The following is a 24,291-nucleotide window of genomic DNA, read 5'->3' on the forward strand; positions in this document are numbered from 1 at the left end:
TCCAGAAACACATCATCATCATCATCATTATTATCCTGTTTCCCCTAAAATAAGACATCCCCAAAAAATAAGACCTAGTAGAGGTTTTGCTGAGTTGCTAAATATAAGGCCTTCCCCGAAAGTAAGACCTAGCAAAGTTTGTGTTTGGAAGCATGACCGCTGAACAGAACACCAGAGCATGCAGGATCGGTCAATGTACGTACCATAAAGTGCTGTACATGGAAATATTGGTAGTAACAAGAAATTCTTGATAGGATTCACAGTTTGTCTGGTTTTGCTGGTTTGTGATGACAACTACTGTACAGTATATAATAAATGTTCATTTTTTTGTTCACCAATAAATGTGAATTCTTCTTCATGGAAAAATAAGACATCCCCTGAAAATAAGACCTAGAGCCTCTTTGGGAGCAAAAATTAAGACACTGTCTCATTTTCGGGGAAATACGGTATTTGTGCAGAAAAGACACAAAGCACTGCGATGACACAGAAGGCACCCCTGTGCGTGTCCGCGTGTGTGTTGGCGCAGCGCCCCGTTCCCAAGGTGAACCCACCTGACGGCGGCCCTTTCGAGGAGGAGGTCCGTGTCCCGGGGGACCCCCTGCTGCTGCAGCCGGGACACGACGGGGAACTGGTGGACAGAGGCGTTGGGCTGGGCGGTGGTGTGGAAGCGGGGGGGGAGGCTGCCGCCGGCCTCCTCGCTGCGGTAGTCGCTGTCCCGGTCCTCCGCCGCGCTGTCGTGGTCGCGCTCCTCAAACGCTTCAAAGGAGACACAGAAGGAGTCAGCCTCGCGGCACCCGCCCCCTCTCTCCCCAACCCCCCAAGAGGGATCCCACCGACACGACCCCAAAGGAAGCAGCGCTCTTTCGTCCTTCTGGGAGGAGGAAAGGCAACGGGAGTGCGGGGGGGGGCTTCACGCCTCCCGCGGAGAAGATGCCGAGCAATCACAAAGACCGGCTTTCTTTCGATGGCCAAAATGGGAGGACGTCACATTACTATAAAGGGGGCACAAGGTGAGAAGGGGAATGGCGGGCGGACAGGGCCCTTCGGCATCTTCCCTTCTCATGAGTTTCCCAGATTGACCCTGGAGCCCCGAAATGACAAGGCATCTCTGGTCAGGACGGGACCGTGGTTGACCCCGGAGTCCAGGCAGGAAAATGCCCGAGCCCAACAAATGACATTTCTGTTTAAGGGGCTTCAGAAGTCCGCAAGAGGACGCATGGAAGGGCTGGAGGCAAGGAAAGGGTCCCAAGAGAGACTGAATGTTGACCGCTCAAGATGGGGCAGCTGTCGGGGGGGGGCAGGAACCTGGGGAGAAGGGCCCAAGCCAAAGCCATGGCTCTGCCAAGGAAGCCAAGCACAACCACACAGTGGTCTCTCTCTCTCTCTTTGGGAAGGGTGTGTGCAAAGTGAGCACCCCACAACCTCTCCTTGGCATTTGGGAGGCAGAACCATGGGCTATGAGGCCCCGTCTCCCAAGAGGCCGGACTCTGTCCCTTCTGCTGACCACGGCCCCTAAGCTCATGCCTGGCTTGCATCACCCTTGCAAAGGCCAAGGCAGGCCAGACTCCTACAGGAATGGGGTGATGTGTAGTTTCCAGGCTGTGTGGCCAGGTTCAAGCAGCATTTTCTCCTGATATTTCGCCTGCAGGCCACACGGCCCGGAAACCACACAACGCACTGGTGATTCCGGTCGTGAAAGCCTTAGACAAGACACCCCACAGGAAAACCCGGTTTCACTGAAAATAAGTCGTACCCATCAAATAAGCCGTAGCGGGATTTCTAAGCATTTGCGCAACATAAGCCATACCCCGAAAATAAGGCATAGTGACAGGCATGGCTATGCAGCGTTCTGACACGGAGCAGCAACGAAGACAGGCAGCCCTTCTCATCTGTCGCATCGTGACAGTTGCCATTTCCGAGGTGAGCGGAGAGGTGTGGGCAGCCCGTCCACAAGGGATAGGATCACTGACAGCATTGTTGCCAATGCACTTCGAGCAGGTGATGTGGGCAAGGGCTGCTCATTTAATGAGAGTGCTATTGCTCAACATGAAAAATTGGGGCCATTGGCTCTAAAGGAAAAATTGGGGCCATTGGAGTTGCAAGAAATTCAGGGTGGGATTCGGGGTTTGCAGAGTTATGACGATGCTCCAGAAGAAGACGACTCTATCTGAATGAATGGAGAGTGTTGTCCCATACTTAATAAAAATAAGGCATGCCCTGGAAATAAGCCACAGTGTGTCTTCTCGGGGGGGGGGGGGGGGGAATAAATATAAGACATTTTTGGGGAAACACGGTGTTTTGCCCCTGGCTCTCACTGCCCCCCCAACACAAGCTGAATCCCCGGTGACCCCCCCCCCCCCGCAGAAGGAGCTGAAGCGCAGCGTGAGGCCTTTCTCGTGGAGACCAAGCCGACTTCAAAGGGGCTCCTCTGCCGTGATGTTGATCGTTCTGGACGGAACCAGACCCTGAACGGAGCAGAACCGCTCTCTCCCATTGCGCTGCCGTCCCTGCCAAGTCACCCGCGGGGACAAAAGCAAGAAGGAGCTCCCCACAAGGAGAGCCCCCATTATTGTGATGGGCTTTCTGGGTGGGGGGCCAAGTGAGAGAGGCCCAGCCCCTTGCCATCGCTTCCTGGGGGAGAAGGGCCTTCGTGGGAGGGAGTCCAAGGGGACAACTGGGGAGGGTCCAGTCCCCTTCGCCCCCATCTGGGGCCAGCCCAGTGCAATGAAGAAACCCCCCCTCATTTGTTTCAATGGGACAAGCTTGGTGGCGGGGTGCGTTGGGTTCCAAGGCTTTAGACTGAGATCTTCATAGATTCCTGAATGCAATACGTGTCCATACATGGCTGATTCTGTGTATTGGCGATAAAACAAGAACCTGAGAGACACCCAGTAAACATCACTTAATTTCAGAAGCGGCCATAGGTAATTTCGCCTTGTAGGTGAACCTAGTGGCCGTGCGCCCCCCGAAATTGCTTCCCCTCCCCCCGCACATACCTGTGGCAACGGCAGCAGTGGGGACCATCGGGTCCCTCCTTGCTGAACGCGGAAGGCCTCAATTGAGGCCTAGCTCATCTCACGAGAAGAGCTAGGCCTCAATTGAGGCCTTCCGCGTTCGGTGAGGAGGGCCCCAATGGCCCCCGCCGCCGCCGCTGCCGCAGGGGGGCCTCAACGGCGCCCCCAGTGAAATGCGCCACAAGAGAGCGCTTACACTGGCCGCTACGTTGGGCCGGCACTGTTTAATTTAAACCCAAGCCCGACCAAGAAGCCATGAGATCATGCCTCACACACCTGGCCTTCCTTTCCCCCCTCAGCTTAAGTGGCTGAGGGGGAAAAGGAAGGGGCCTGGGGCTGTGAGGAATGGTGGGAGTTGGAGTCCAAAACATTCGGAGGGGTCACTTCTAAACCATATTCTCCACCGCTAAGCCGGGAGTAAGGCCCTTCCAGATGTCCTGGGACTGCAATCCCAGCATTCCAGCCAGACTTGTTTGCGCAGCACAATGCATGATCCCAGGCAGGCTTGGCCCCCTCCCTCTGCCCCATGCAGTTCGTCCCCGCCTCCAGATGCGCACATTCTTCTTCCTCTTCAGCTGAGAAGAATGCAGGAGGCCTGGAAAGACAGGGGAGGGTCCACCACGACAACGTCAGGAGGAGGAAAGAGGCATGCTCCGTTTTCCAAAGCGACCTGGGAGGGATTCATGCATGCAGGCCAGGGAGGGAGGAAGCAAGGAAAGAAGAAGGGCAAGAGAGGCTCACATCATAGCCTGGCCACAGGTCCTGCAGAGATTTACCCTCCGGGGTCTGAAGGAGAAAGAGGGAAAGAAAGGAAGGCTGGAAAAGGAGGAGAGAGAAAAAGAGAGAGAGAGAGAGAGGGGAGAAAGAGGAGGTGAGAGGAAGAAGCAGCAACAGAAGCAGTAACAGGTCCCTTCAAGGGCCACGGTTTGGAAAGCAAAACCCGTGCCATTTTCAGGAAGACGGCAGTGTACGGCTCCAGCCAAAGTGGATCTTCTGTTCTTGTTCTTGGTTGCCAGATCATGATGCCCTTCTGGATAAGAGCCCCCCAAGAGCCTCAAACCAAGAATGGGGGGGCAGTTTCCTCCTATGAACTGTTGTGGTAATCTCTGAGCGGTTAGACTCAATTTAACCCTCTCTGGGGGAGATTCCACCAAAAGGCAGCAGAGTAGCAAAAGCAAAAGCTTTCAAATGCAACAGTTACTTACACGGGGCGAGCAAGAGAAGCCTTTGACCATTTAGGATTGCAATGGGTTGTAGAGTCTCAGTAAAAGTTCAAAAAGTATTTATTCAGGTAAAAAGAACTCCATTGTAGATAGAAAGGCTTGGGAGCTGTCTAGTCTACTCTAGACTGGTTTCTAAGGAAAATAAGAAAGGAAAAATAACAAACATCTAAATAGTTACATCTTGCCAGGAGAGATGGCGAGATGCTTCTTATTAGCTAGAAGAACAAAGGAAGAAGAGAGAACTAAAATGGTTCCAACCTCATGGTCCAGTTTATTGGGGCCATAAAAGACATTCTGACCAGTGAGAAGTTGGTGATGTAAACATGATGTAAACAAATAAATAAATATATATATTTTAATAATTTTATTAGTGGGATTTTATGGGCATTGTTGTTTTTATACTTATGTCATTGTGTATATACTTATGTATTGTTGTTTATATACGGCACTTGGAGGAGCCCCTGGTGGTGCAGTGGGTTAAATGGCCTTGTGCTGGCAGGACTGCTCTCAGTTCGAAGACAGAGATAAATCGGGGCCAGAGATGCCTCTCCCCTCCGAACATTTTAACAAGTGGGACAGGAGGTCTGTCTAAGGAAACAAAGCCACCAGCCCTTGCCGTTGAGTCTGCAATTCTTTCCCCCACGAAAGCCATTCTGAGATGAGATCCAGCCAACCGAAGGCCAAGATGTGATGACGGGAGGAATGGGGCCCCGAATGGCAAGATTTCTCTTGCAAAAGAACAGATGGGGCAGTCGAGTGTCAACTGCACCAGATTTGAGGGGAGAGGCTGCCTGGCCCTTGGGGTCCCACCTGATGCTGTGGGTCCATGTCTTTCCCATTCGGGAGCAGGACGGGAAATCTAGGCATGATGAGGGAAATGCTTTTCTTAGGCTTTGCACCACAAAACCACGCTGGGCAACCCCCACCCTGCTCCAAATCTCCACGGCAGGTGGGAGACATCCTCTCTGACCCTCTGCCCTTCCTGGCTGTTCTGATGTCGGCCCCCAAACTGACCACAGCCATCCTTAACCAAGGCTGGTGGGAACACTGTCAAAGGAGCAACGGCACAAACCCTAACTGCCTAACTGTCAGAGGCCAAGGCTGAAACTGACAGAAGAGCAGAGCAACAAGATGATCAAAAGAGACGAGAAACAGACCCTGCGAATCCAGGGACTGCGAGCAGCATCCTTGACCGGACTGGGCCGGACAGGGATCCTCCACCCGCACTCAGGACAGAGCCATCCCAGGGGAAGGCAGGGCAGAAGTGGGGATGAGGGGGAAGGCAGTCCTGCAGGAGGGAGCGGGAGTTCTGCCTGGAAGGCTCCCATCGCAGCTTGTCAGCATGACGGAGGAGGACACCCACCAAGGGACCTGACTCGGGGGCCGCTCCAAGGGCCCGCTGGGAAGGGAAAGGGGTCGGCCTTGCCTCCCCAAAGGGTGGGCTGCTCTCAGGGGGGAAGGCAGGACCCCCACCTCGCCCTTGATGGGCAGTCTCCAAAGGGAGGGGGCTCCAAGGATGGGTGCGTGGGCGGAATGGGTGCCTCGTCATCCGCAAAGCCTGTCCGAAGCGATTACACACAGGTTGATGATCACCAGGGAAGACAAGGCTGTTGCTTCCCGGCTGAGCGGAAGGAGCCCCCGCCCCAGAGAGATAAACAACAGCCGGGGTCGAATCAGGTGCGGCCACTGGGGAGGGGGGCACCAAGCACGGACGCAGCAGCAAAAGGCACATGGACACTGTGTGTGAGGAGGGGCGAGGGCAGAGAAGATCCAGTGATGTGGAGGAAGACCCCAGTGTTAGTCCACACAGCGAGAAAGAGAGATGGGGAGGCGGAGGGGGGCGGAGGGGGGCAGAGGGGGGCAGGGTTCGGCCGAGAGCCTGGCCGAGGTGCGTCTTGGGTGCATGAATGCCCTGGCAGGCGCCCCAGACCGGAGGGAGCATGGGGGGCACTCCAAAACCACACAACCAGGAGGAGGCCGCCGTGGCAGCATTACATACTCTGCTCCTCTCCCCATCCGAAATAGCTCCAGGTGCCTGAATGCGAGAGATGGGGCAAAAAGCGGGAAGGGGGGGGGGGCAGAGAAGAAACCAGGTCAAGCAGAGCAACTGTGTTGGGCAGGCATCACTCAGAACGAACACGGCTTGTTCACTACACAGCAATACCCTTTCGTTATCAATAACTTACCTCTTGAGAGCAGGATGCAAGTCTGGAGCTTTAGGTGCTCTTACTGTCTATTACAGGGAAAACCAGTCAATCCCTAACCCATCTAAAATGCACACGTGTGCCTTTCACATTACGAACAGACAAGCATCTCAAGCGCTGAGGATGACCTGGGAAGGATTCCCACGGGAGCATTGCAGCACAACAACACACCTGGGAGTAACCCTGGACCGAGCTCTGACTTACAAGAAGCACTGCTTGACTATCACGCAAAAAGTGGGCACTAGAAACAATATTGTACGAAAGCAGACGGGCACAACCTGGCCATCACAACCAGACACAGTGAAGACACCTGCCCTTGCGCTTGGCTACTCTGCTGCTGAAAACGCATGCTTAGCATGGTATACATCTCACCACATCAAATACGCATGCTTAGCATGGTATACATCTCACCACATTAAAAAAAAGTAGCTGTGGCTCTGAATGAAACATGCCGCATCATCACACGATGTCTACGCTTTATGCTGCTGGAGAAATTATGCTGTTTAGCCCAGTGGTTCTCAACCTGTGGGTCCACAGATGTTTTTGGCCTCCAACTCCCCGAAATCCTAACAGCTGGTAAACTGGCTGGGATTTCTGGGGTTGTAGGCCAAAAAACATCTGAGAACCATTGGTTTAGCTGGTATTGCACTAACTGACATCCGCCAGGAGTAGCAGCCAGTAAAGAAAAGACCAAGGCAGTGACATCTCCGGCACATCCCCTGTTTGGATATCAACAAGCAAGCCAATGCCTTAGATCAAGAAACAGCTTCCTAAGTTCTACAGAAATACTTGTAGGAACACCTCAGCAAGCAAGTGTCCAAAAGCGGCAGGCTAAATCCCAGAACCTCAATCCATGGCTGAGACCGGATGAGAGACTTTCTCCTGGGCACAGAGAAGACTGGGAGAATTAGAAGGCAGTGAACAGAGATGCCACAAGATGCAGAGCCAACCTTCAGAAATGGGGCCACAAAGCGGAGACCACGACATGGAAGTGCGGAGAAGAGCAAACCACAGACCACCTATCACAATGCAACCTGAGCCCTGCCACATGCACCATGGAAGACCTTCCTAGAGCAACACCAGAGGCACTCCCAGTGGCCAAATTCAGGTCCAAGGGCACTGAGTATAATGCCAAGTTTGTGTTTTTAAATACATGATAACTGCACCCTCAATTCACTTCCAACACGATGAATAAATAAACCTCTTGGGAGGACATTGTCACATCTTGGAAGAGGGAAACGGCTATGAATCCAAGCCTGGCAACATGCAAAGGGATCTTGCAGCTCCTTAGAGACTCAACTCTAAGCAGATGCTTTCAAAGAGCCTCCTTCACCGGATGCACCTGAGGAGCCGCAAGATCCCTTCGCGCACAGAGATCCGACTACGGCTTTGAAGGACATCCCACTGACGACACACAACCCTTGAGCATTGTCCCTCCAACCCACATGAATTGCTTGCTTGCTATGGAGTTACAACTCCTTGGATCCCACTTCCATCTCTGGGAACGCTGGGCTCTGCAGTCTCCCCAGCCATTTTAACAAGGCTCAGCATTTGTTTGGGCACAGACTCATTTGCAAGCAAAACAGACAGGTCAACTCAGGCATGGGCAAACTTTGGTCCTCCCTGTAGGTGTTTTGGACTCCAACTCCCACCATTCCTATCAGCCTCTGGCACTTTCCTTTTCCTCCTCAGCCGCTTAAGGCTCTCTTTCAATACAACAGTCACACAACAGTTAGACTTTGACCACAGGAGCCAAACCCACACACAGTTTCCAATCTTAGCCAAATCTTAGCCAAATCTTACCTAAACCCAGGGAGTAAAGATGTCCTCTTGCTGCCTCAACTTCTGCGAGAACCAAACTGCCCCCTGAGTTCAGCCGGAGGCTGTTAGGAATGGTGGCAGTTGGAGTCCAAAACACCTGGAAGGCCAAAGTTTAGTGCACACAGTGTCCTTTCCGTTCCACAAGAACCACAACAGCAACAACAAAGCAACACACTGTGGCCATATCACAGCAGGCCAGCAGGACGTAGCGACCATTAAAAACCATGACGAAATTTGGAGAGGTTTGCAGCAGAACGTGAAAAATCCCAACCTGATTTAAACAACCGGAATCTGCTTCATCACAAATCTGAGGGAAACTCAGGGGCCGTGGTGGTGGAATGGGTTAATTCCTTGTGCTGCTCAAATGCTGACCTGAAGGTCGGCAGTTCGACTCCACGGGACAAGGGTGATCTCCCGTTGTTACCCCTAGCTCCTGCCAACCTAGCAGTTTGAAAACATACAAATGTAAGTAGGTCAATAGGTACTGCTTGGGCGGGAGACGGCAAAAAGACTTTCCAAGCAGCCTTGCTGGCCATGCGACCAGAAGGTGTCTATGGACAACGCAGGCTCTTTGGCTTGGAAATGGAGAAGAGCACCTCCCCCAGAGCTAATGATGATCACTGCCTCCAGAGCCGGAAATGAAAGGAGAAGCCTTTGCCTTTTTCTGTGTATTTGTGTCTCATTGTATGTCCTTGTAATCAAGTCAATGAATGTTTGCCTCTATCTGTTTATATATGCTGTAATCTGATCTGAGTCCCCTCGGGGAGAAGGGCAGAATATAAATAAAGTGTTGTTGTTGTTGTTGTTGTTGTCATCACTGACACAAAGACAGAGTATGACACAGCAAACGAGATGTCTATGCTGGATTTCATATCACAAAATCACAAGTCGAACACTTCCCAAGTGTTTAGGACTGTGTGATGTATATTATTATAGACCTCACAACCTCAGAGGATGCTTGCCATAGATGTGGGTGAAACGTCAGGAGAGAACACTTCTGGAACATCACCATATTGCCCGGGAAACACACAACACCCCTGTGATCCCAGCCATGAAAGCCTTCGACAACACATTGCACTATTATTATTATTATTATTATTGACACAACAACATAGTATGACACAATGAACAAGATAGATATTCTGGATTGCATGTCACAAAATCACAAGTCGAACACTTCCCAAGCGTTTAGGACTGTGTGATGTATTTTTGGATGATGTGCGCAGATCCCAGGTTTCCTTGCACAGTCTGCATTTTGGGTCATCAGCTGATTTTTCGATCTTGGCCTGAATTGCCTTTGTGCTGATGTCTTGCTCCTGGGCTGCAAGGATCAGGCCTTCTGTCTCCTTCTTCAGGGTCCCATTCGTGAGCCAGAGCCAGGTCTTCTCCTTATCAGCTTTTCCTTCAATTTTGTCAAGGAACTTTCCATACAATGCTTTGTTGTGCCAGCTGTCAGCTCTAGTTTGTAGTGCGGTTTTCTTGTACTGGTTTTTTCTCTGCTGTGCTTTGAGGAGTTTCTGATTTTTGACTTCAATCAAAGCAGGTTCTTCTTCTTTGGCTGCTTGTTTTACTTGTAAGAGTCCTCTGCCTGATCTTCTAGGCAGATATTGTGCCAGCTGTCAGTTCTATATCATCATCATCATCATCAAACTGGTTGTAACCACAACAAACAGGCTGTTTGGACAGACCCAGCAATGGCTCTTCCTTGCATCCAGATGCTGTTTCAGGAGAAACAACATCCGTTCCCTGCTGGGAAGAGCCCCCCCCCCCCCCCGAGCCAGAACCGTCCCTGTCCGCACTGTGTGAAAATGTGTCTCGTTGCCAGATGAGTCGCTGCGCTGCCCACTGAGTGGCCTCCTCCCCGATCCTGACACAGAGAAAGGATCGGCCGTGCCGGAAGGACGTTGGCAGCACCGAAGGAGGGAGGGCACGTGGCCTTATTCGGTGCTGCACCCTTGTACACTTGTACCGTCTGTACTGCACCCTTGGCACTTGGTGATGGGATAATATTTGGTTTAGCATAAGTGATATGATAAACAGATCTTTATTTGTTGTGTTTTTTTTTTTTACTTTTTCCCTCTCTTTTTCTAAAAAAAGTTACATTATCCCTCTGAACCTTTTAAGTTTTACAGTACAACTACTGATTGTCAACATTACACTGGTAAAAAATAATAATAATAAATACTGTAAATAAATAAATAAATAAAATAATAATAAGGAGCGCTCCTTATTCGGCAATTGGCTGCAGGCCCTGCAAGGCCCAGGTGCATGGGCCCAAGGCCTGGGAGCTTTAGCCCAACCGAATGGATGAAACAAAATGGAAATACAAATGGAACAAATACCGTGCACATCTCTAGTCAGGAACGACTTGAGAAACTACCAGTGGCTTCAGGTTTGGGAGAACTGGCCATCTGCAAGGACGTTGCCCAGGGGACTTTGCCCAGATGTTTGATGTTTTACCATCCTTGTGGGAGGCTTCTCTCATGTCCCCGCATAAAGCTGGAGCTGACAAAGGGAGCTTATCCGCAATGGATTCAAACAGCAGTCTTCAAGTCAACAACCAAGGGAGATTAGGGGAGCCCCCTCACTCATGTCTTTTAGGAAGCAGGTGAAGACCTGGATGTGGGACCAAGCTTTTGGCCCATCCTAAGATACGGTTGATATAATCTGATATATTTGCTGGATTAATGTGAAATTGAATACAGACTGGCTCTGACTTTTGGCCCAATGCTACTGGCCCTGTTGTAATGTCCACACAGTGTTTTACTGTTTTAAATGGGGTATGATATTGGGTTTTAAGTGTGTTTTTACGATCGTTTGTTTTACTATATTTTGTATTATATGTGGCATTAATCTTGCCATTATGTAAGACCGCTCTGGGTCCCCCGGGGGGAGAAGAGCGGTATATAAATTAAATAAATAAAAAATAAATAAATAAACCCAACCTTCAGGTCAACAGTCATGCCGGCACAAGGGTTTAACCCACTGCACCACGGGGGGCTCCTTGGCACATTTAGTGCAGTGTCCTGCACTTAAACACGATCGGCACTGACAAAACCGCCACCTGCCAGCTGCAAAAGGCCACCCAACTCCGATCTGCACGCATTATTTGCTCTTGGGAAGGGTCCCACATGGGATCCAATGCAACAGCCGGCAGAGGGATCTCGTTTGCTGTGGACTCCTCTTGTTGTGCGGCTAATAATAATACACTTTATTTATATTCCACTTTATCTCCCCGGAGGGACTCAGGAGTGCCTAAGGATGGCACGGGGGTCGGCCAAAGTCTTTGGCCAAATGAGAAGGCTTCTTGGGGCGGGGGGGGGGGGGGGCAAGCTTTGCCAACCTGGAGACCCTTCACGCTGACCAATGCCCACTCTCTGCACCCTGCTTCAAGAAGGACCTTGTCTCCCTCGTGTCCTCCCAATGCCCTGATTTTGCAGGGACACTCAGGCTCATCCTCTGTCTCCACACTTTTCTCAGCTGCTTTTAAAGAGCCCTGCTTTCTCCCCCCCCCCCCCGCCTTTCCACTTTCCCCTCGACTTCAGTTGCTGCAAACGAGTCCAAAGAGAGGAAAGGCCGCTTGCGTTCACTCTGCAGGCAAGAGCAGAGCAGGAATCCTTCCCTTTCCGGGAGGCACAAGAAAAAGCAAACCACTGCAGCCTTTTCCCACTTCTCTCTTCTCCCACATCAATAACCTTGGTCACCTTGTCCACACTCTCGTGTCCACAGACACAATGCACCCTGGTTTTCGTCTCTGAAATGCCGGAGGGAGCGCTGCTGTTTCTGTCCTTGAACCGGAGCCTTGCAAGGAGGCTCGCTCTGACGCAAGCCACATCCAGCCTTATGCGTATTTAGACGAGAATACGTGACTTTTGGTCCCCATAAATAATTGTTGACATGTATACTATAGAAACTCAGAAAGATTTCCATACCTGGAAATGCACCTGTCTGCTCCCTCTGTTGTGTGCCTTTTCCGGACTGAGATGGGGGGGAAACCATTTGCAAGAGGAATCCAGCCCCACGCCTCTCGAAAGAGCAGGACAAGGAGAACGATGCCGCCTGCTTCTCCTCGCTTCTGCCGTTCACCCGAAAGCATTGCACCCGGCGGCACCACAACCCTCAGGCTGACGTGGCGCGGTGTCAGCCTACACCTGCCGTACCTTCTCTGCTGCTGCGTCTTCGAGGGTCAGGTGGTGCTTTCCGCATAAAGCGTACCTAAATTTTCCCTACTTGACAGATGCAACTGTCTTTCGGGGCTGCATAGGTCAACAGCAAGCCGGGGCTATTTTTAATGGTCGGAGGCTTAACCCGACCCGGGCTTCGAACTCATGACCTCTTGGTCAGTAGTGATTTATAGCAGCTGTTTACTAGCCAGCTGCACCACAGCCCGGCCCCTAAGCCGTAAGGAAGCTCCCCGCAGGACACCTGCAAGACCCCGTCTGCCTCTCCGCTGAATTGCTCTGGACCCCTGAGGTCCAGCTTGGGCTGGCGGCCAAAGACCCCGGTCCTGACTAGGCCCACGGATGGCAAACAGGGAAAGAGGTGCCTTCTGCTGGATTATGGTTGTATGTGTATGAAATGTAAATCAAGTGTTTTCTGCTGTTAGGCAAGAGTGTGTGTTTCAGTAATGAAACAGTTAACAGCAGGCTAGTGTTGACTGACAGCCTGTTGTGATTGCTATGACTTATCAGGCATGGAGGTCGGAACTTCCTTCGGACTGAGGAATGTGTTTTCTTATCTCTGAGTGTGTTGAGCTGAGCTTGCCGAGGCGAGAGGCTATAGAAGAATGCCAGCTCAGAGCGATGGCGTTTGCTATGCTTTGTAAATATGTATTATAGATATTGAATAAATGTTTGGACTTCAGACTACAGATGTGTTTGAGTCTGACATTGAACAGAGGAATTGGTGTGGCAGATGATTGCAACCAATTCATCAGGGTGCTGGAGAAGATGACTGATGGTGTTTTGAAACACCCCACCCAGCACGCACCCTGACCCCCACGCTAACATCTTCCACCTGGACGGCCCTCTCCAGCCGCTGCTGACCATCCTTCCAATGGGCGAAATCGGAAAAGACTCGCAGCCCCGAATGAGCCACCCGAAATTCCCCTCTTCCAGGACCAAAGGAGGGCAAAGCAGACACATGTTGCAGCTCAATGTCAGGCACAGCAGGCAGGGCAGGTGGGTTCACTGAGGACGGGATTGTGGGCTCTCCGGGGATTCATCCCGATGCAGAGCCAGGCAGGGAGACTGCTTTAGACGGAGGGAGAGACACGCTCAGATGGGCCTGAGAATGGAATTGCCTCTGAGCCTCAAGGCCTTCAAGGCAGTCAAGGGAGTTGGAATCATCCTCTCCAGATAAGGAGTCCAGCCAAGAAGAACTGATGAGGAATTCTCATGGGAACGTCCATCCCTTTGACCTAAGCCGGGAGGCTCGCCTGCAAATTCAAGCACACGGAATGCTTCCTAGATCAGCACAGCTTCGCGGGAAGCAAACGTTCCAGGTCTTAAAAGCAATGCTTCCATGTCTGTTTATTGGAGACCCCGGTGGCGCAGTGGACTAAAGCCTCGTGACATGAAGGTTGGGCTGCTGACCTGAAGGCTGCCAGGTTCAAATCCAACCCAGGGAGAGCGCGGATGAGCTCCCTCTATCAGCTCCAGCTCCATGAGAGAAGCCTCCCACAAGGAGGGTAAAAACATCAAAACATCCAGGCAACGTCCCCTGGGCAACGTCCTAGCAGGCGGCCAATTCTCTCACTCCAGAAGCGACTTGCAGTTTCTCAAGTCTGTTTATTAGGAGCGAACGGGCACTCTGACCTTCAGTTCAGGCAACGTGGTTTCCAAGTTACAGCCCGGCCTGGGTTCTTTAGTTCTTGTCCTGCTTTTGGGATTCAAATATTCCGGAAGTTTTTCCATGTTCATGTTGTGTATCCTTGTTCAAGTTTTGCTTATGGACTTTACGTGCTTATGGATTTTGGGACTATTCTTGCTTCTGGATTTACAAGGGACATTTGATGGTTGCCTCTTTGGATTCTACACCTTCTTCCCTTATCCCTACTTTTTACTATACACCTTTTGTGTGCTTTTACAATAAACTAGCTGTGCCCGGCCACGCGTTGCTGTGGCAAAGTGGTGGTGGTATTGGTTAAAAATTGTTGTGTAATTTTTATTTGACGTTATTTGTATTTTTTAAATTAATTTTATTGTAAGTTATCTTTTTATTTATTATATTTTATTATTGTATTGTATTAATTTTAGTGTCTTAAATTATTTTTTAGTGTTGTTTTTTTTATTGGGTTGCTAGGAGACCAAGTGGGCGGAGCTTAGCCTTCTAACTGGCAGCAAATGGATAAAAGCAATTATTCCTCTCTCTCTAATTAGGACTTTATTTTTCTTTTCTTTTTGTTGTATTAACCTAGAGGCGTGGATGACGGGTTGTGTTGTCAAATTTCGAGGTTGGGGGGCCTGTAGTTTTGTTGTTTTGTGGGTCGCCGTGATGCCATCACTCTTTTATATATATACTAGCTGTGCCCGGCCACGCGTTGCTGTGGTAAAATGGTGGTGGTATTGGTTAAAAATTGTTGTGTAATTTTTATTTGACGTTATTTGTATTTTTTAATTAATTTTATTCTAAGTTATCTTTTTATTTATTATATTTTATTATTTTCTTGTATTATTTTTAGTTATTTTCTGTTATTATAGTATTTTATTGTATTAATTTTTTTTAGTGTTTTTTATTTTTTTATTGGGTTGCTAGGAGACCAAGTGGGCGGAGCTTAGCCTTCTAACTGGCAGCAAATGGATAAAAGCAATTATTCCTCTCTCTCTAATTAGGACTTTATTTTTCTTTTCTTTTTGTTGTATTAACCTAGAGGCGTGGATGACGGGTTGTGTTGTCAAATTTCGAGGTTGGGGGGCCTGTAGTTTTGTTGTTTTGTGGGTCGCCGTGATGCCATCACTCTTTTATATATATATAGACTGGACTCTTTTGTGATGCTCTGGTCATGGGTGGCTTCAGGCCTGGGGTGCGAGACCACCAGAGCGGCAACAAGGGCCCCTTCCTTGGGACCACCCACCCCAATGCCTGCCTGCTGCCCGATAGCGGAGTCAGAGTCCATCCCAAGAGCGGCGGCGGCGGCGGCAGCGACGTCCACCTTTGCCATGACAACCGGATTGATTGCCGTGCCTTTCGCGACGTGCATCGGAGGCACCATCTGTCTCCTCCATTATTGGACACCCGTTGTATTATCCGGGGAGGGAGGGTCTGTTTGGCAAATGGACTTGACAACAACAGAGTCTTCTCTGCTTGTTCCACTTATTGTATATACTCGAATATAAGCCTAGTTTTTCAGCCCTTTTTTTAAGACTAAAAAAGCCCCCCTCGGCTTATACGCGGGTGAGGGTCCTGGTTGGCTTATATTTGGGTCAACTTATACTCAAGAATGTATGGTACATTTATTATTTTTCTCTATTATTATTGGTATTATTACATTTATTATTTTTCTCTATTATTGTTGCTACTATTACATTCATTTGACTCTATGTTTATTATTATTAATAATAATAATACATTTATTATTTCACTCTGATCTTATTTATTTATTTATTTATTTATTTATTTATTACAATATTTATATCCTGCCCTTCTCACCCAATAGGGGACTCAGGGCGGCTTACAATAAAAACACACATATAAAATTGTACAATAGATTGTGAATCAATTAAAAAGTTATTAAATTACATCAGCCATTCATAAAAACACTTATAAAACACTTATTATTATTGCATTTATTATTTTACTCTATTTATTATGACATGTATTTATTATTATTATTATTGCATGTATTATTTTACTCTATTATTATTAAAAGGATACATAAGGGCATTTACATTGAAGAAGATGAGAATAAGGATTTGATCAGAGTTGGACAGTCTTATCTTAAATCTGAGATTTATGTAAATATTCAAAAACATTTAACCTACGGATGCCTCAATTAATGTAATTTTATTGGTATCTATTTTTATTTCTGAAATTTCCCACCCTCGGTTTATACTGGAGTCAATGTTTCCCCAGTTTTTTTGTGTTAAAATTAGGTGCCTCGGCTTATATTCGGGTCGGCTTATACTCAAGTATATATGGTATTTATTCTTCTCCAAAGGAACACGTTGCTTGGGACCAAGGAAGCCTAATGAACGGCTTTTTGGGCGCACACTTTGTGCTGGAATCCGAAGGTGCGCAGCGGATACAGAGACTGATTTCTGTGCCTTGATGCTTCCTGTGCAAAGGTTCGAGGGCGGCCTCGTTCTCTCCCAGGAAAGAAGACCTCTTGCTCACGACATCCACACCTGCGCTCTGGACACCTGGATCCCGAAGCCCCTCCCAGACATGCACTGGGCAATGCACAGACAGGGCGGGGAAGGGGTCCGGGTGTGAAACAGCAGAGGAACAGAAGACCACCCAGAACAGAAAAGGGCAAAACAGGGTCGAGACAGCCGGCCTCCACGGAGTCCTTGCCACCTGGAGCTTCCCATCTGGCTGATAGTTGCATCTATCAAGTAGGAAATAAGGTACCACTTATAAAAAAGTGGGGAGGCAAATTTAACTAATTTACTCTTCTGGGTTTCAGAAAGGCTGTGAAAACATGGCTGTGTGCACAAGCTTTTAACGAGTAATAGGATAACGTCGACATGGTCCGATTGAAGGCTGAAGCATGAGGTTTTTAGACAAATGGAGCTAATTTACATATGTTTTGATTTTTATAATGTATTTTAATGATGTATTTTTATAGTTTTAATTGATTGTGTGTACTGTTTTTGTTTTATTGTTGTGTTCTTGGCATTGAATGTTGCCAACTGTGTAAGCCGCCCTGAGTCCCCCCCCCCCCCCGGGTGAGAAGGGCGGGGTATAAATTCTGGAAATAAATTCTGGAAATAAATAATTTATGACGTTGGAATGAGGAAGTGCCGTCAGAGTGGATGATGAAGCAGCTGCTCCTCCTGTGGCTGGAATCAAACATCCCCTCGGGAGAGGTTAAATTGCCTCTGTGTCTGTCTCTGTCTTGGTTCTATGTGTAGATGGGCATTGAATGTTTGCCCTATGTGTGTATAATGTGATCCGCCCTGAGTCCCCTTCGGGGTGAGAAAGAAGGGCGGAATATAAATACTGCAAATAAATAAATAAATAAATAAATATTTTTGGTTCAAGCCTATTGCCAAAGGTTTTCCTTCTCCAGTGTCATGCACTGGGAGTTTTGCACTTTCCTGACACCATTTTGCATTTCTCCCCTCGTTTAAGCGTGTTTTACGATTTTTGGATTTTACTATATTTTGTATGATATGTGGCAGTAATCCTGCCATTATGTAAGACCGTTCTGGGTCCTCTTGGGGGAGAAGAGCAGTATATAAAACAAACAAATAAACAAATAAATAAATAAGATCCCTATGGGTCCAGGGAACGGACGGCTGGCCAAGGCGGGCCTCTCCCTCAAAGCACAAAGGTGGGCCTCTGCCTCAAAGGAGCCTGCACACAGGACCCATGGGATCCCTTCCCAAAAATCCCCAAATGTGGTGGATATCTATCCAGGCTGAGCCGCAGAAGAATGGCCGAGGTGTGGTCATTCCTCCGTCATGCATGCGCCCCACTCTCCACCCTCAAACACTTATTTATAGGGGAGAGCGTGGCTTCCTCGTGACTCCAGATGTTCCAGCCAGATGCAGTGGCATTGGCTCGGCAGCACCGGCACCTGGCCAGCCTCCTCTGCCGCCTTCTTAAATTTACAGTATTGATATTCCGCCCCTCTCGCCCCGAAAGAGACTCAGGGCGGATCACAGAACACGCATAAGCGGAAAACATTCCATGCTGTTTATACCCTGACAAGCAGATAATTGAACATAGAGATATATAGGCTTTCCCCATCTTCGGCATCTGTGAAATTACCTTCCCCATTTCGGCCCATTTCGGCACATGTTGCACGTTGCCTGGGTTCTATGAATTAGTCTCCAGTGTTAATATTGTATGTTTTATGTTGATTTTAACGATTGTTTTTACTGTAATTGATGTTTTTATTGGATAACTGTTTTATTGCTGTGTTTTGATATTTGATTGTTTTATCGGGCAAGGCCCCATGTAAGCCGCCCCGAGTCCCTTCGGGGAGATGGGGCGGGGTATAAAAATAAAGTTATTATTATTGTTATTATTATTGGAGGCCTGTGCTCAGTTCCGGCCAGAGGGGGCGCTGTCGCTCCATCTCCCTGCTGTTTGCAAACTTTCCTCCTTGATCGTGTCCCTGGTATTTCCTAGCATTTCCTTATGGGAGCCTTAATACCTCCCCGCTTTTAAGCAGTACCTATTTATCTACTCAGGGCCCCCCATTAGCACAGCGTGTTAAAGTGCTGACCTGCTGAACTTGAGGACCAAAAGGTTGCAGGTTCAAATCCAAGGAGCAGAGTGAGTCCCCACTGTTAGCCCCAGCTTCTGCCAACCTAGCAGTTCAAAAACATGCAAATGTGAGTAGATCAATAAGTACCACTCTGGCAGGAAGGTAGTGGTGCTCCATGCATTCATGCCAATGGTCAAATGACTTTGGAGGTGTCCATGCCAGCTCTTTGGCTTAGAAACACTCCAGAAGACAGGAGCAGAATTCAAAATGATCTTGACAGACTAGAGAGATGGGCCGAAACTAACAAAATGAAGTTCAACAGGGACAAATGCAAGATACTTCATTTCGGCAGAAAAAATGGAAATCAAAGATACAGAATGGGGGACGCCTGGCTTGACAGCAGTGTGTGCGAAAAAGACCTTGGAGTCCTCGTGGGGAAGAAGTTAAACATGAGCCAGGAATGTGATGCAGCAGCTAAAAAAGCCAACGGGATTCTGGCCTCATCAATAGGGGAATAACGTCTAGATCCAGGGAAGTCATGCTCCCCCTCTATACTGCCTTGGTCAGACCACTTTACCTGGAATCACACTGTGTCCAATTTTGGGCACCACAGTTGAAGGGAGATGTTGACAAGCTGGAAAGCGTCCAGAGGAGGGAGACTAAAATGATCAAAGGTCTGGAGAACAAGCCCTATGAGGAGCGGCTTAAAGAACTGGGCATGTTTAGCCTGCAGAAGAGAAGGCTGAGAGGAGACATGATGAGGGCCATGTACAAATACGTGAAGGGAAGTCACAGGGAGGAGGGAACAAGCTTGTTTTCTGCTGCCCTGCAGACTAGGACGCAAGGGAACAAGGGCTTCAAACTACAGGAAAGGAAGGAGATTCCACCTGAACATCAGGAAGAACTTCCTCACGGTGAGAAGGGCTGTTCGGCAGTGGAACTCTCTGCCTCAGGGTGTGGTGGAGGCTCCTTCCTTGGAGGCTTTGAAGCAGAGGCTGGATGGCCATCTGTCAGGGGTGCTTTGAATGCCATTTCCTGCTTCTTGGCAGAATGGGGTTGGACTGGATGGCCCATGAGGTCTCTTCCAACTCTACTATTCTATGATTCTATGATTCTATGAAATGGAGATGAGCAGCCACCAACCCCCAGAGTTGGACACGACTGGACTTCATGTTGGGGAAAACCTTGACCTATTTATCTTCTCACATTTTGCTTTTGAACTGCTAGGTGGGCAGAAGCTGGGCTAAAGGTCAGGAGCTCACCCTGACCCAGGTTTCAAACTGTCAATGTTTTGATTGACAAGATGTACTGCATCTGGTGGATTAACCTGCTGTGCTGAAGCCCTTCCTTCAAATCTAAGAGCTGCGATTTCTCCCATTTTCCTTCAGGCCAAAGAAACTGAGGTTCTTCTCAGGCCAAAAGGACGTGTTTTGTGTCGAGCTGTGCACAGGCAACACGTTCTTGTTGGGATTTCTAGCCATCTTGGATGCATCTAAAGTGATATGGTTTCTGTAGTCAGCTTGGTTTGTCTGTTTGTAATCTGAGCACAAAGCTGCATTCCCAAGTTCATGGCACCCGTTGGGGGTTTGCATGTGGGCTGAGGGGAGCATCCTCCTCTGGGGACATGTTCAAGTCACGTCGACATTGGGATTTGGGTCTATCAAGGGAGAGTTCCTTTGTTCTCTCTAACACGAGGCTTTTACACGCTTCGACCTTCCATGCTGTTTGGAGAGACGTAGTTCTTCCATGAACTATACTTGGAACGAAGATGATTTCACCTGTATGGAGCTACCTCATACAAGTTTGTGAGTAAACTCTTTTTACTACAGTAGAGTCTCGCTTATCCAACATAAACGGGCCGGCAGAACGTTGGATAAGCGAAAATGTTGGATAATAAGGAGGGATTAAGGAAAAGCCTATTTAAAAGGTGCTTTTAGGATGTTTTTAAGATGTTTTTTAAAGTTGTTTTTAAGATGTTTTCAAGATGTTTTGAAATTGTTGATTTTACCTGGTTCTTGTAAGCCGCCCCGAGCCCTAGGGGAGTGGTGGCATATAAGTTTGAAAAATAAATAAATAAATAAATAGATAAACGTCAAATTACGTTATGATTTTACAAATTAAGCACCAAAACATCATGTAATACAACAAATCGACAGAAAAAGCAGTTCAATGAATGGTAATATTATGTAGTTATTACTGTATTTACGAATTTAGCACCAAACATGGCAACATGGACTACAAAAACACTGACTACTAAAAGGCAGACTGCGTTGGATAACACAGAACGTTGGATAAGTGAGACTCGACTGTATTTTGATTCTTGGTGTCTCTGAAGTGCTTATTTTATGTGCCTGTGCTTTTAAAGGGACTGACTGGGTGGATGTGGCTCCGTGTGTTGTTAATGGGTCTTCACCTCCTTCTTTCGATGCCCCTGAGCTATTGCTTATTCGTTTTTTCACCTCAGACTTTCGCTTCAATTCTCATCAAGTCCTGGTTATATTTATCAGATTATGGTTTTATCCATCAGGCTATGAGAATTGTTCCATCCGTCCTCCCTTCCTGCTGCGCACACATTGGCCCGACCCCAGGTGCAGGAGAAGGTGCTCCTGGGCCCGAACACGGAACACGCTCAGCGCTTTGCAGCGTCACCCACAAGCCCTGGAGGGATCCGATCCCAGGTCCCATCATGAAGGGCGATGAGGAAACGACTCTCCGTCCCATCTCTTCTCCCAACCCACAGCTGGTCCTGGAGAACGGCCGGGGCAGATGTTAAGCGGCGAGAGCAGAGATGCCTCCCTGAACGAGGCCGAGCATCTGCCTGTGCCATTCCGCGTTGCCTCCGAGTGACCGACGGGAGGAGACAGGCCGCTGCGAGTGGGCAGCGTGACTCACCCAGACCGTAATGGGAGTGGACACTGCTGGCTGCGCGGGAGGATGGGGGCGGGGGGGGGCTTTGAAATGCGGCGGAGCGGCACTCAAGATCACACACGGGGTCCAGGGCAAGTGAGCAAGACACAAAGACGCACAGCTCCTACTCTTTCTACGAGGGCTATCCAGAAAGTAGGTTACGTTTTGGAATTTAAAATGAACAAAGTATAGGAGAAAACATTTACACACCTAAATACCACTTCTCAACATAGTCACCATCCAAATCTAGGCACTTACCATAGCAATGAATGAGCTTGGCAACAACTTCCCCACTAAATTCTGCCGCTTGCGCCTCAACCAGCCCGTCAGCCCTTCCCACAACTACGCAACATCACCAAAACGCTGCGTTGCCAGCCACGCCCCCATTGTTGGCCATGTCCAATAAGCATCCGAGAAAAACCACAAAATAGAGTCTGCGAAAAGCAAACCACGAAGTAGCGGGGCACTGCAGCACACGGACACACCTGGGAGTCACTCTGGACCCTGCTCTGACTTACAAGAAGCACCGCTTGGCTATCAAGCAAAAAGTGGGTGCTAGAAATAACATTGTACGAAAGCTGACGGGCACAACCTGGGCATCACAACCAGGCACAGTGGAGACATCGGCCCTTGCGCTTGGCTACTCTGTGGCTGAATACACATGCCCAGCATTGAATACATCTCACCACGTCAAAACAGTGAATGTGGCTCTTAATGAGACATGCCACATCATCACAGGATGTCTATGCCCCACAACATTGAAGTAATTACAGTAGAGTCTCACTTATCCAAGCTAAATGGCCGGCAGAACCTTGGATAAGCAAATATCTTGGATAATAAGGAGGGATTAAGGAAAAGCCTATTAAACATCAAATTAGGTTAAGATTAGGTTAAGATTTTACAAATTGAGCACCAAAACATCACGTTTTACAACAAATTTGGCAGAAAAAAGTAGCTCAATAGGCAGCCGGGCTGTGGCGCAGGCTGGTGAGCAGCCTGCTGCAATAAATCTCTGACCATGAGGTCATGAGTTCAAGGCCAGCCCGTGGCGGGGTGAGCACCCGTCAATTAAAAATTAAAAAATAGCCCCTGCTCGTTGCTGACCTAGCAACCCAAAAGATAGCTGCATCTATCAAGTAGGAAATAAGGTACCACTTATAAAAGTGGGGAGGCTAATTTAACTAATTTACGACGTTGGAATGAGGAAGTGCCGTCAGAGTGGATGATGAAGCAGCTGCTCCCCCCTGTGGCCAGAATCGAACATCCCCTCAGAAGAAGGTTAACTTGCCTCTGCGTCTGTCTGTCTCTGTTCTATGTGTATATGGCACTGAATGTTTGCCTTATATGTATATAATGTGATCCGCCCTGAGTCCCCTTCCGGGTGAGAAAGAAGGGCGGAATATAAATACGGTAAATAAATAAATAAATAAATAATCACAGAATCATAGAGTTGGAAGAGACCTCATGGGCCATCCAGTCCAACCCCATTCTGCCAAGAAGCAGGAAATCGCATTCAAAGCACCCCCGACAGATGGCCATCCAGCCTCTGCTTATAAAAGCCTCCAAAGAAGGAGCCTCCACCAACATAATGTTATGTTGTAATTACTGTATTTACGAATTTAGCACCAAAATATCATTTAGCATCAAAATAACATTGACTGCAAAAATGGCTTGGATAATCCAGAACCTTGGATAAGCGAGACTCTACTGTATACTGTTTAGCTGACACTGGACTACCTGACATCCGCCAGCACGTAGCAGCCAGCAATGAAAGGACCAAGGCAGTGACATTTCTGGCCCATCCTCTCTTCGGTTCTCAGCCAGCATGCTAGCACCATAAATCAAGAAACACCTTCCTAAGAACTACACTGATACTTGCAGGAACACCTCAGCAAGCAAGAGTCCAAAAGTGGCAGGCTAAAAGACAGAACTTCAATCAGTAGCTGATACCAAGTGAGAAACACCCTCCTGGGCAACTTGGAAGGCGCTGAACAGGCTCCGCTCTGGCACCACGAGGAGCAGAGCCAACCTTCGGAAATGGGGCCACAAAGTGGAGTCCACGACGTGCGAGTGCGGAGAAGAGCAAACCACAGACCACCGACTACATGACAGCAAACCTATTACAACAGGGCAGCCTGAGCCCTGCCCCACGCACCAAGGAGGACCTTCTCACATCCACACCAGAGGCCTTACTCCAAGGGGCCAGCTACTGGTCAAAGGACATTTAGGACACTGTTTGTGGTTTTTCTATACATCATACCTGTGTTCTCAATTCACTTCGGACACTTTGATAAATAAATAAATCCCGATCCACAGAGACTGCTCTCCCATGGATTCCATTGCCCAAGGCTTGAAAACGTCAAAAGAAAATTCCCCTAAAGCCAGACTTGCTTTCGGTGTTTCCTAGAAGAGAGGCCATTCTCCACCAAGGGACTGCAGGGCCCTTAAACCCAGGCCCAGTGGGTCACAAAGGCCTCGGACTGAAGGCGACTCCTGGGGAGAAGAGTCACTTTGTCCAGGGACACGCGTGCAGGCTTCACTCCATTGAACCACCCCCCCTCCTTCCCCAGAAAGAAAGAAAGAAAGAAAGAAAGAAAGAAAGAAAGAAAGAAAGAAAGAAAGAAAGAGAGAGAGAGGCAGTTCCGACTTACAGCACTGGGAGGCAGCAGAGGGCAGCGGCTGGATCCCGATGTCTTCCCTGAAGGAAACCTGGGGAGAAGGAGGACAGGACATCTGCCGAGAGG

The 24,291-nt window shown here is 48.6% G+C and overlaps 1 protein-coding gene across 1 annotated transcript in view; it reads right to left on the bottom strand.

Moving 5' to 3' along the window:
- Nucleotides 1-24,291, bottom strand: part of LOC100565343 (uncharacterized) — a 290,729-nt gene that overhangs the window by 164,346 nt on the left and 102,092 nt on the right. Inside the window, exons 7-8 of the mRNA XM_062966504.1 lie at nucleotides 24,199-24,256; nucleotides 552-756 (exon numbers count right to left, since the gene is read on the bottom strand). Of these exons, the coding sequence (XP_062822574.1) occupies nucleotides 552-756; nucleotides 24,199-24,256 (263 nt within the window). The remainder of the gene's footprint in view (nucleotides 1-551; nucleotides 757-24,198; nucleotides 24,257-24,291) is intronic.

This window comes from Anolis carolinensis, unplaced genomic scaffold, assembly GCF_035594765.1.
Source record: "Anolis carolinensis isolate JA03-04 unplaced genomic scaffold, rAnoCar3.1.pri scaffold_21, whole genome shotgun sequence".
Taxonomy (NCBI): domain Eukaryota; kingdom Metazoa; phylum Chordata; class Lepidosauria; order Squamata; family Dactyloidae; genus Anolis; species Anolis carolinensis.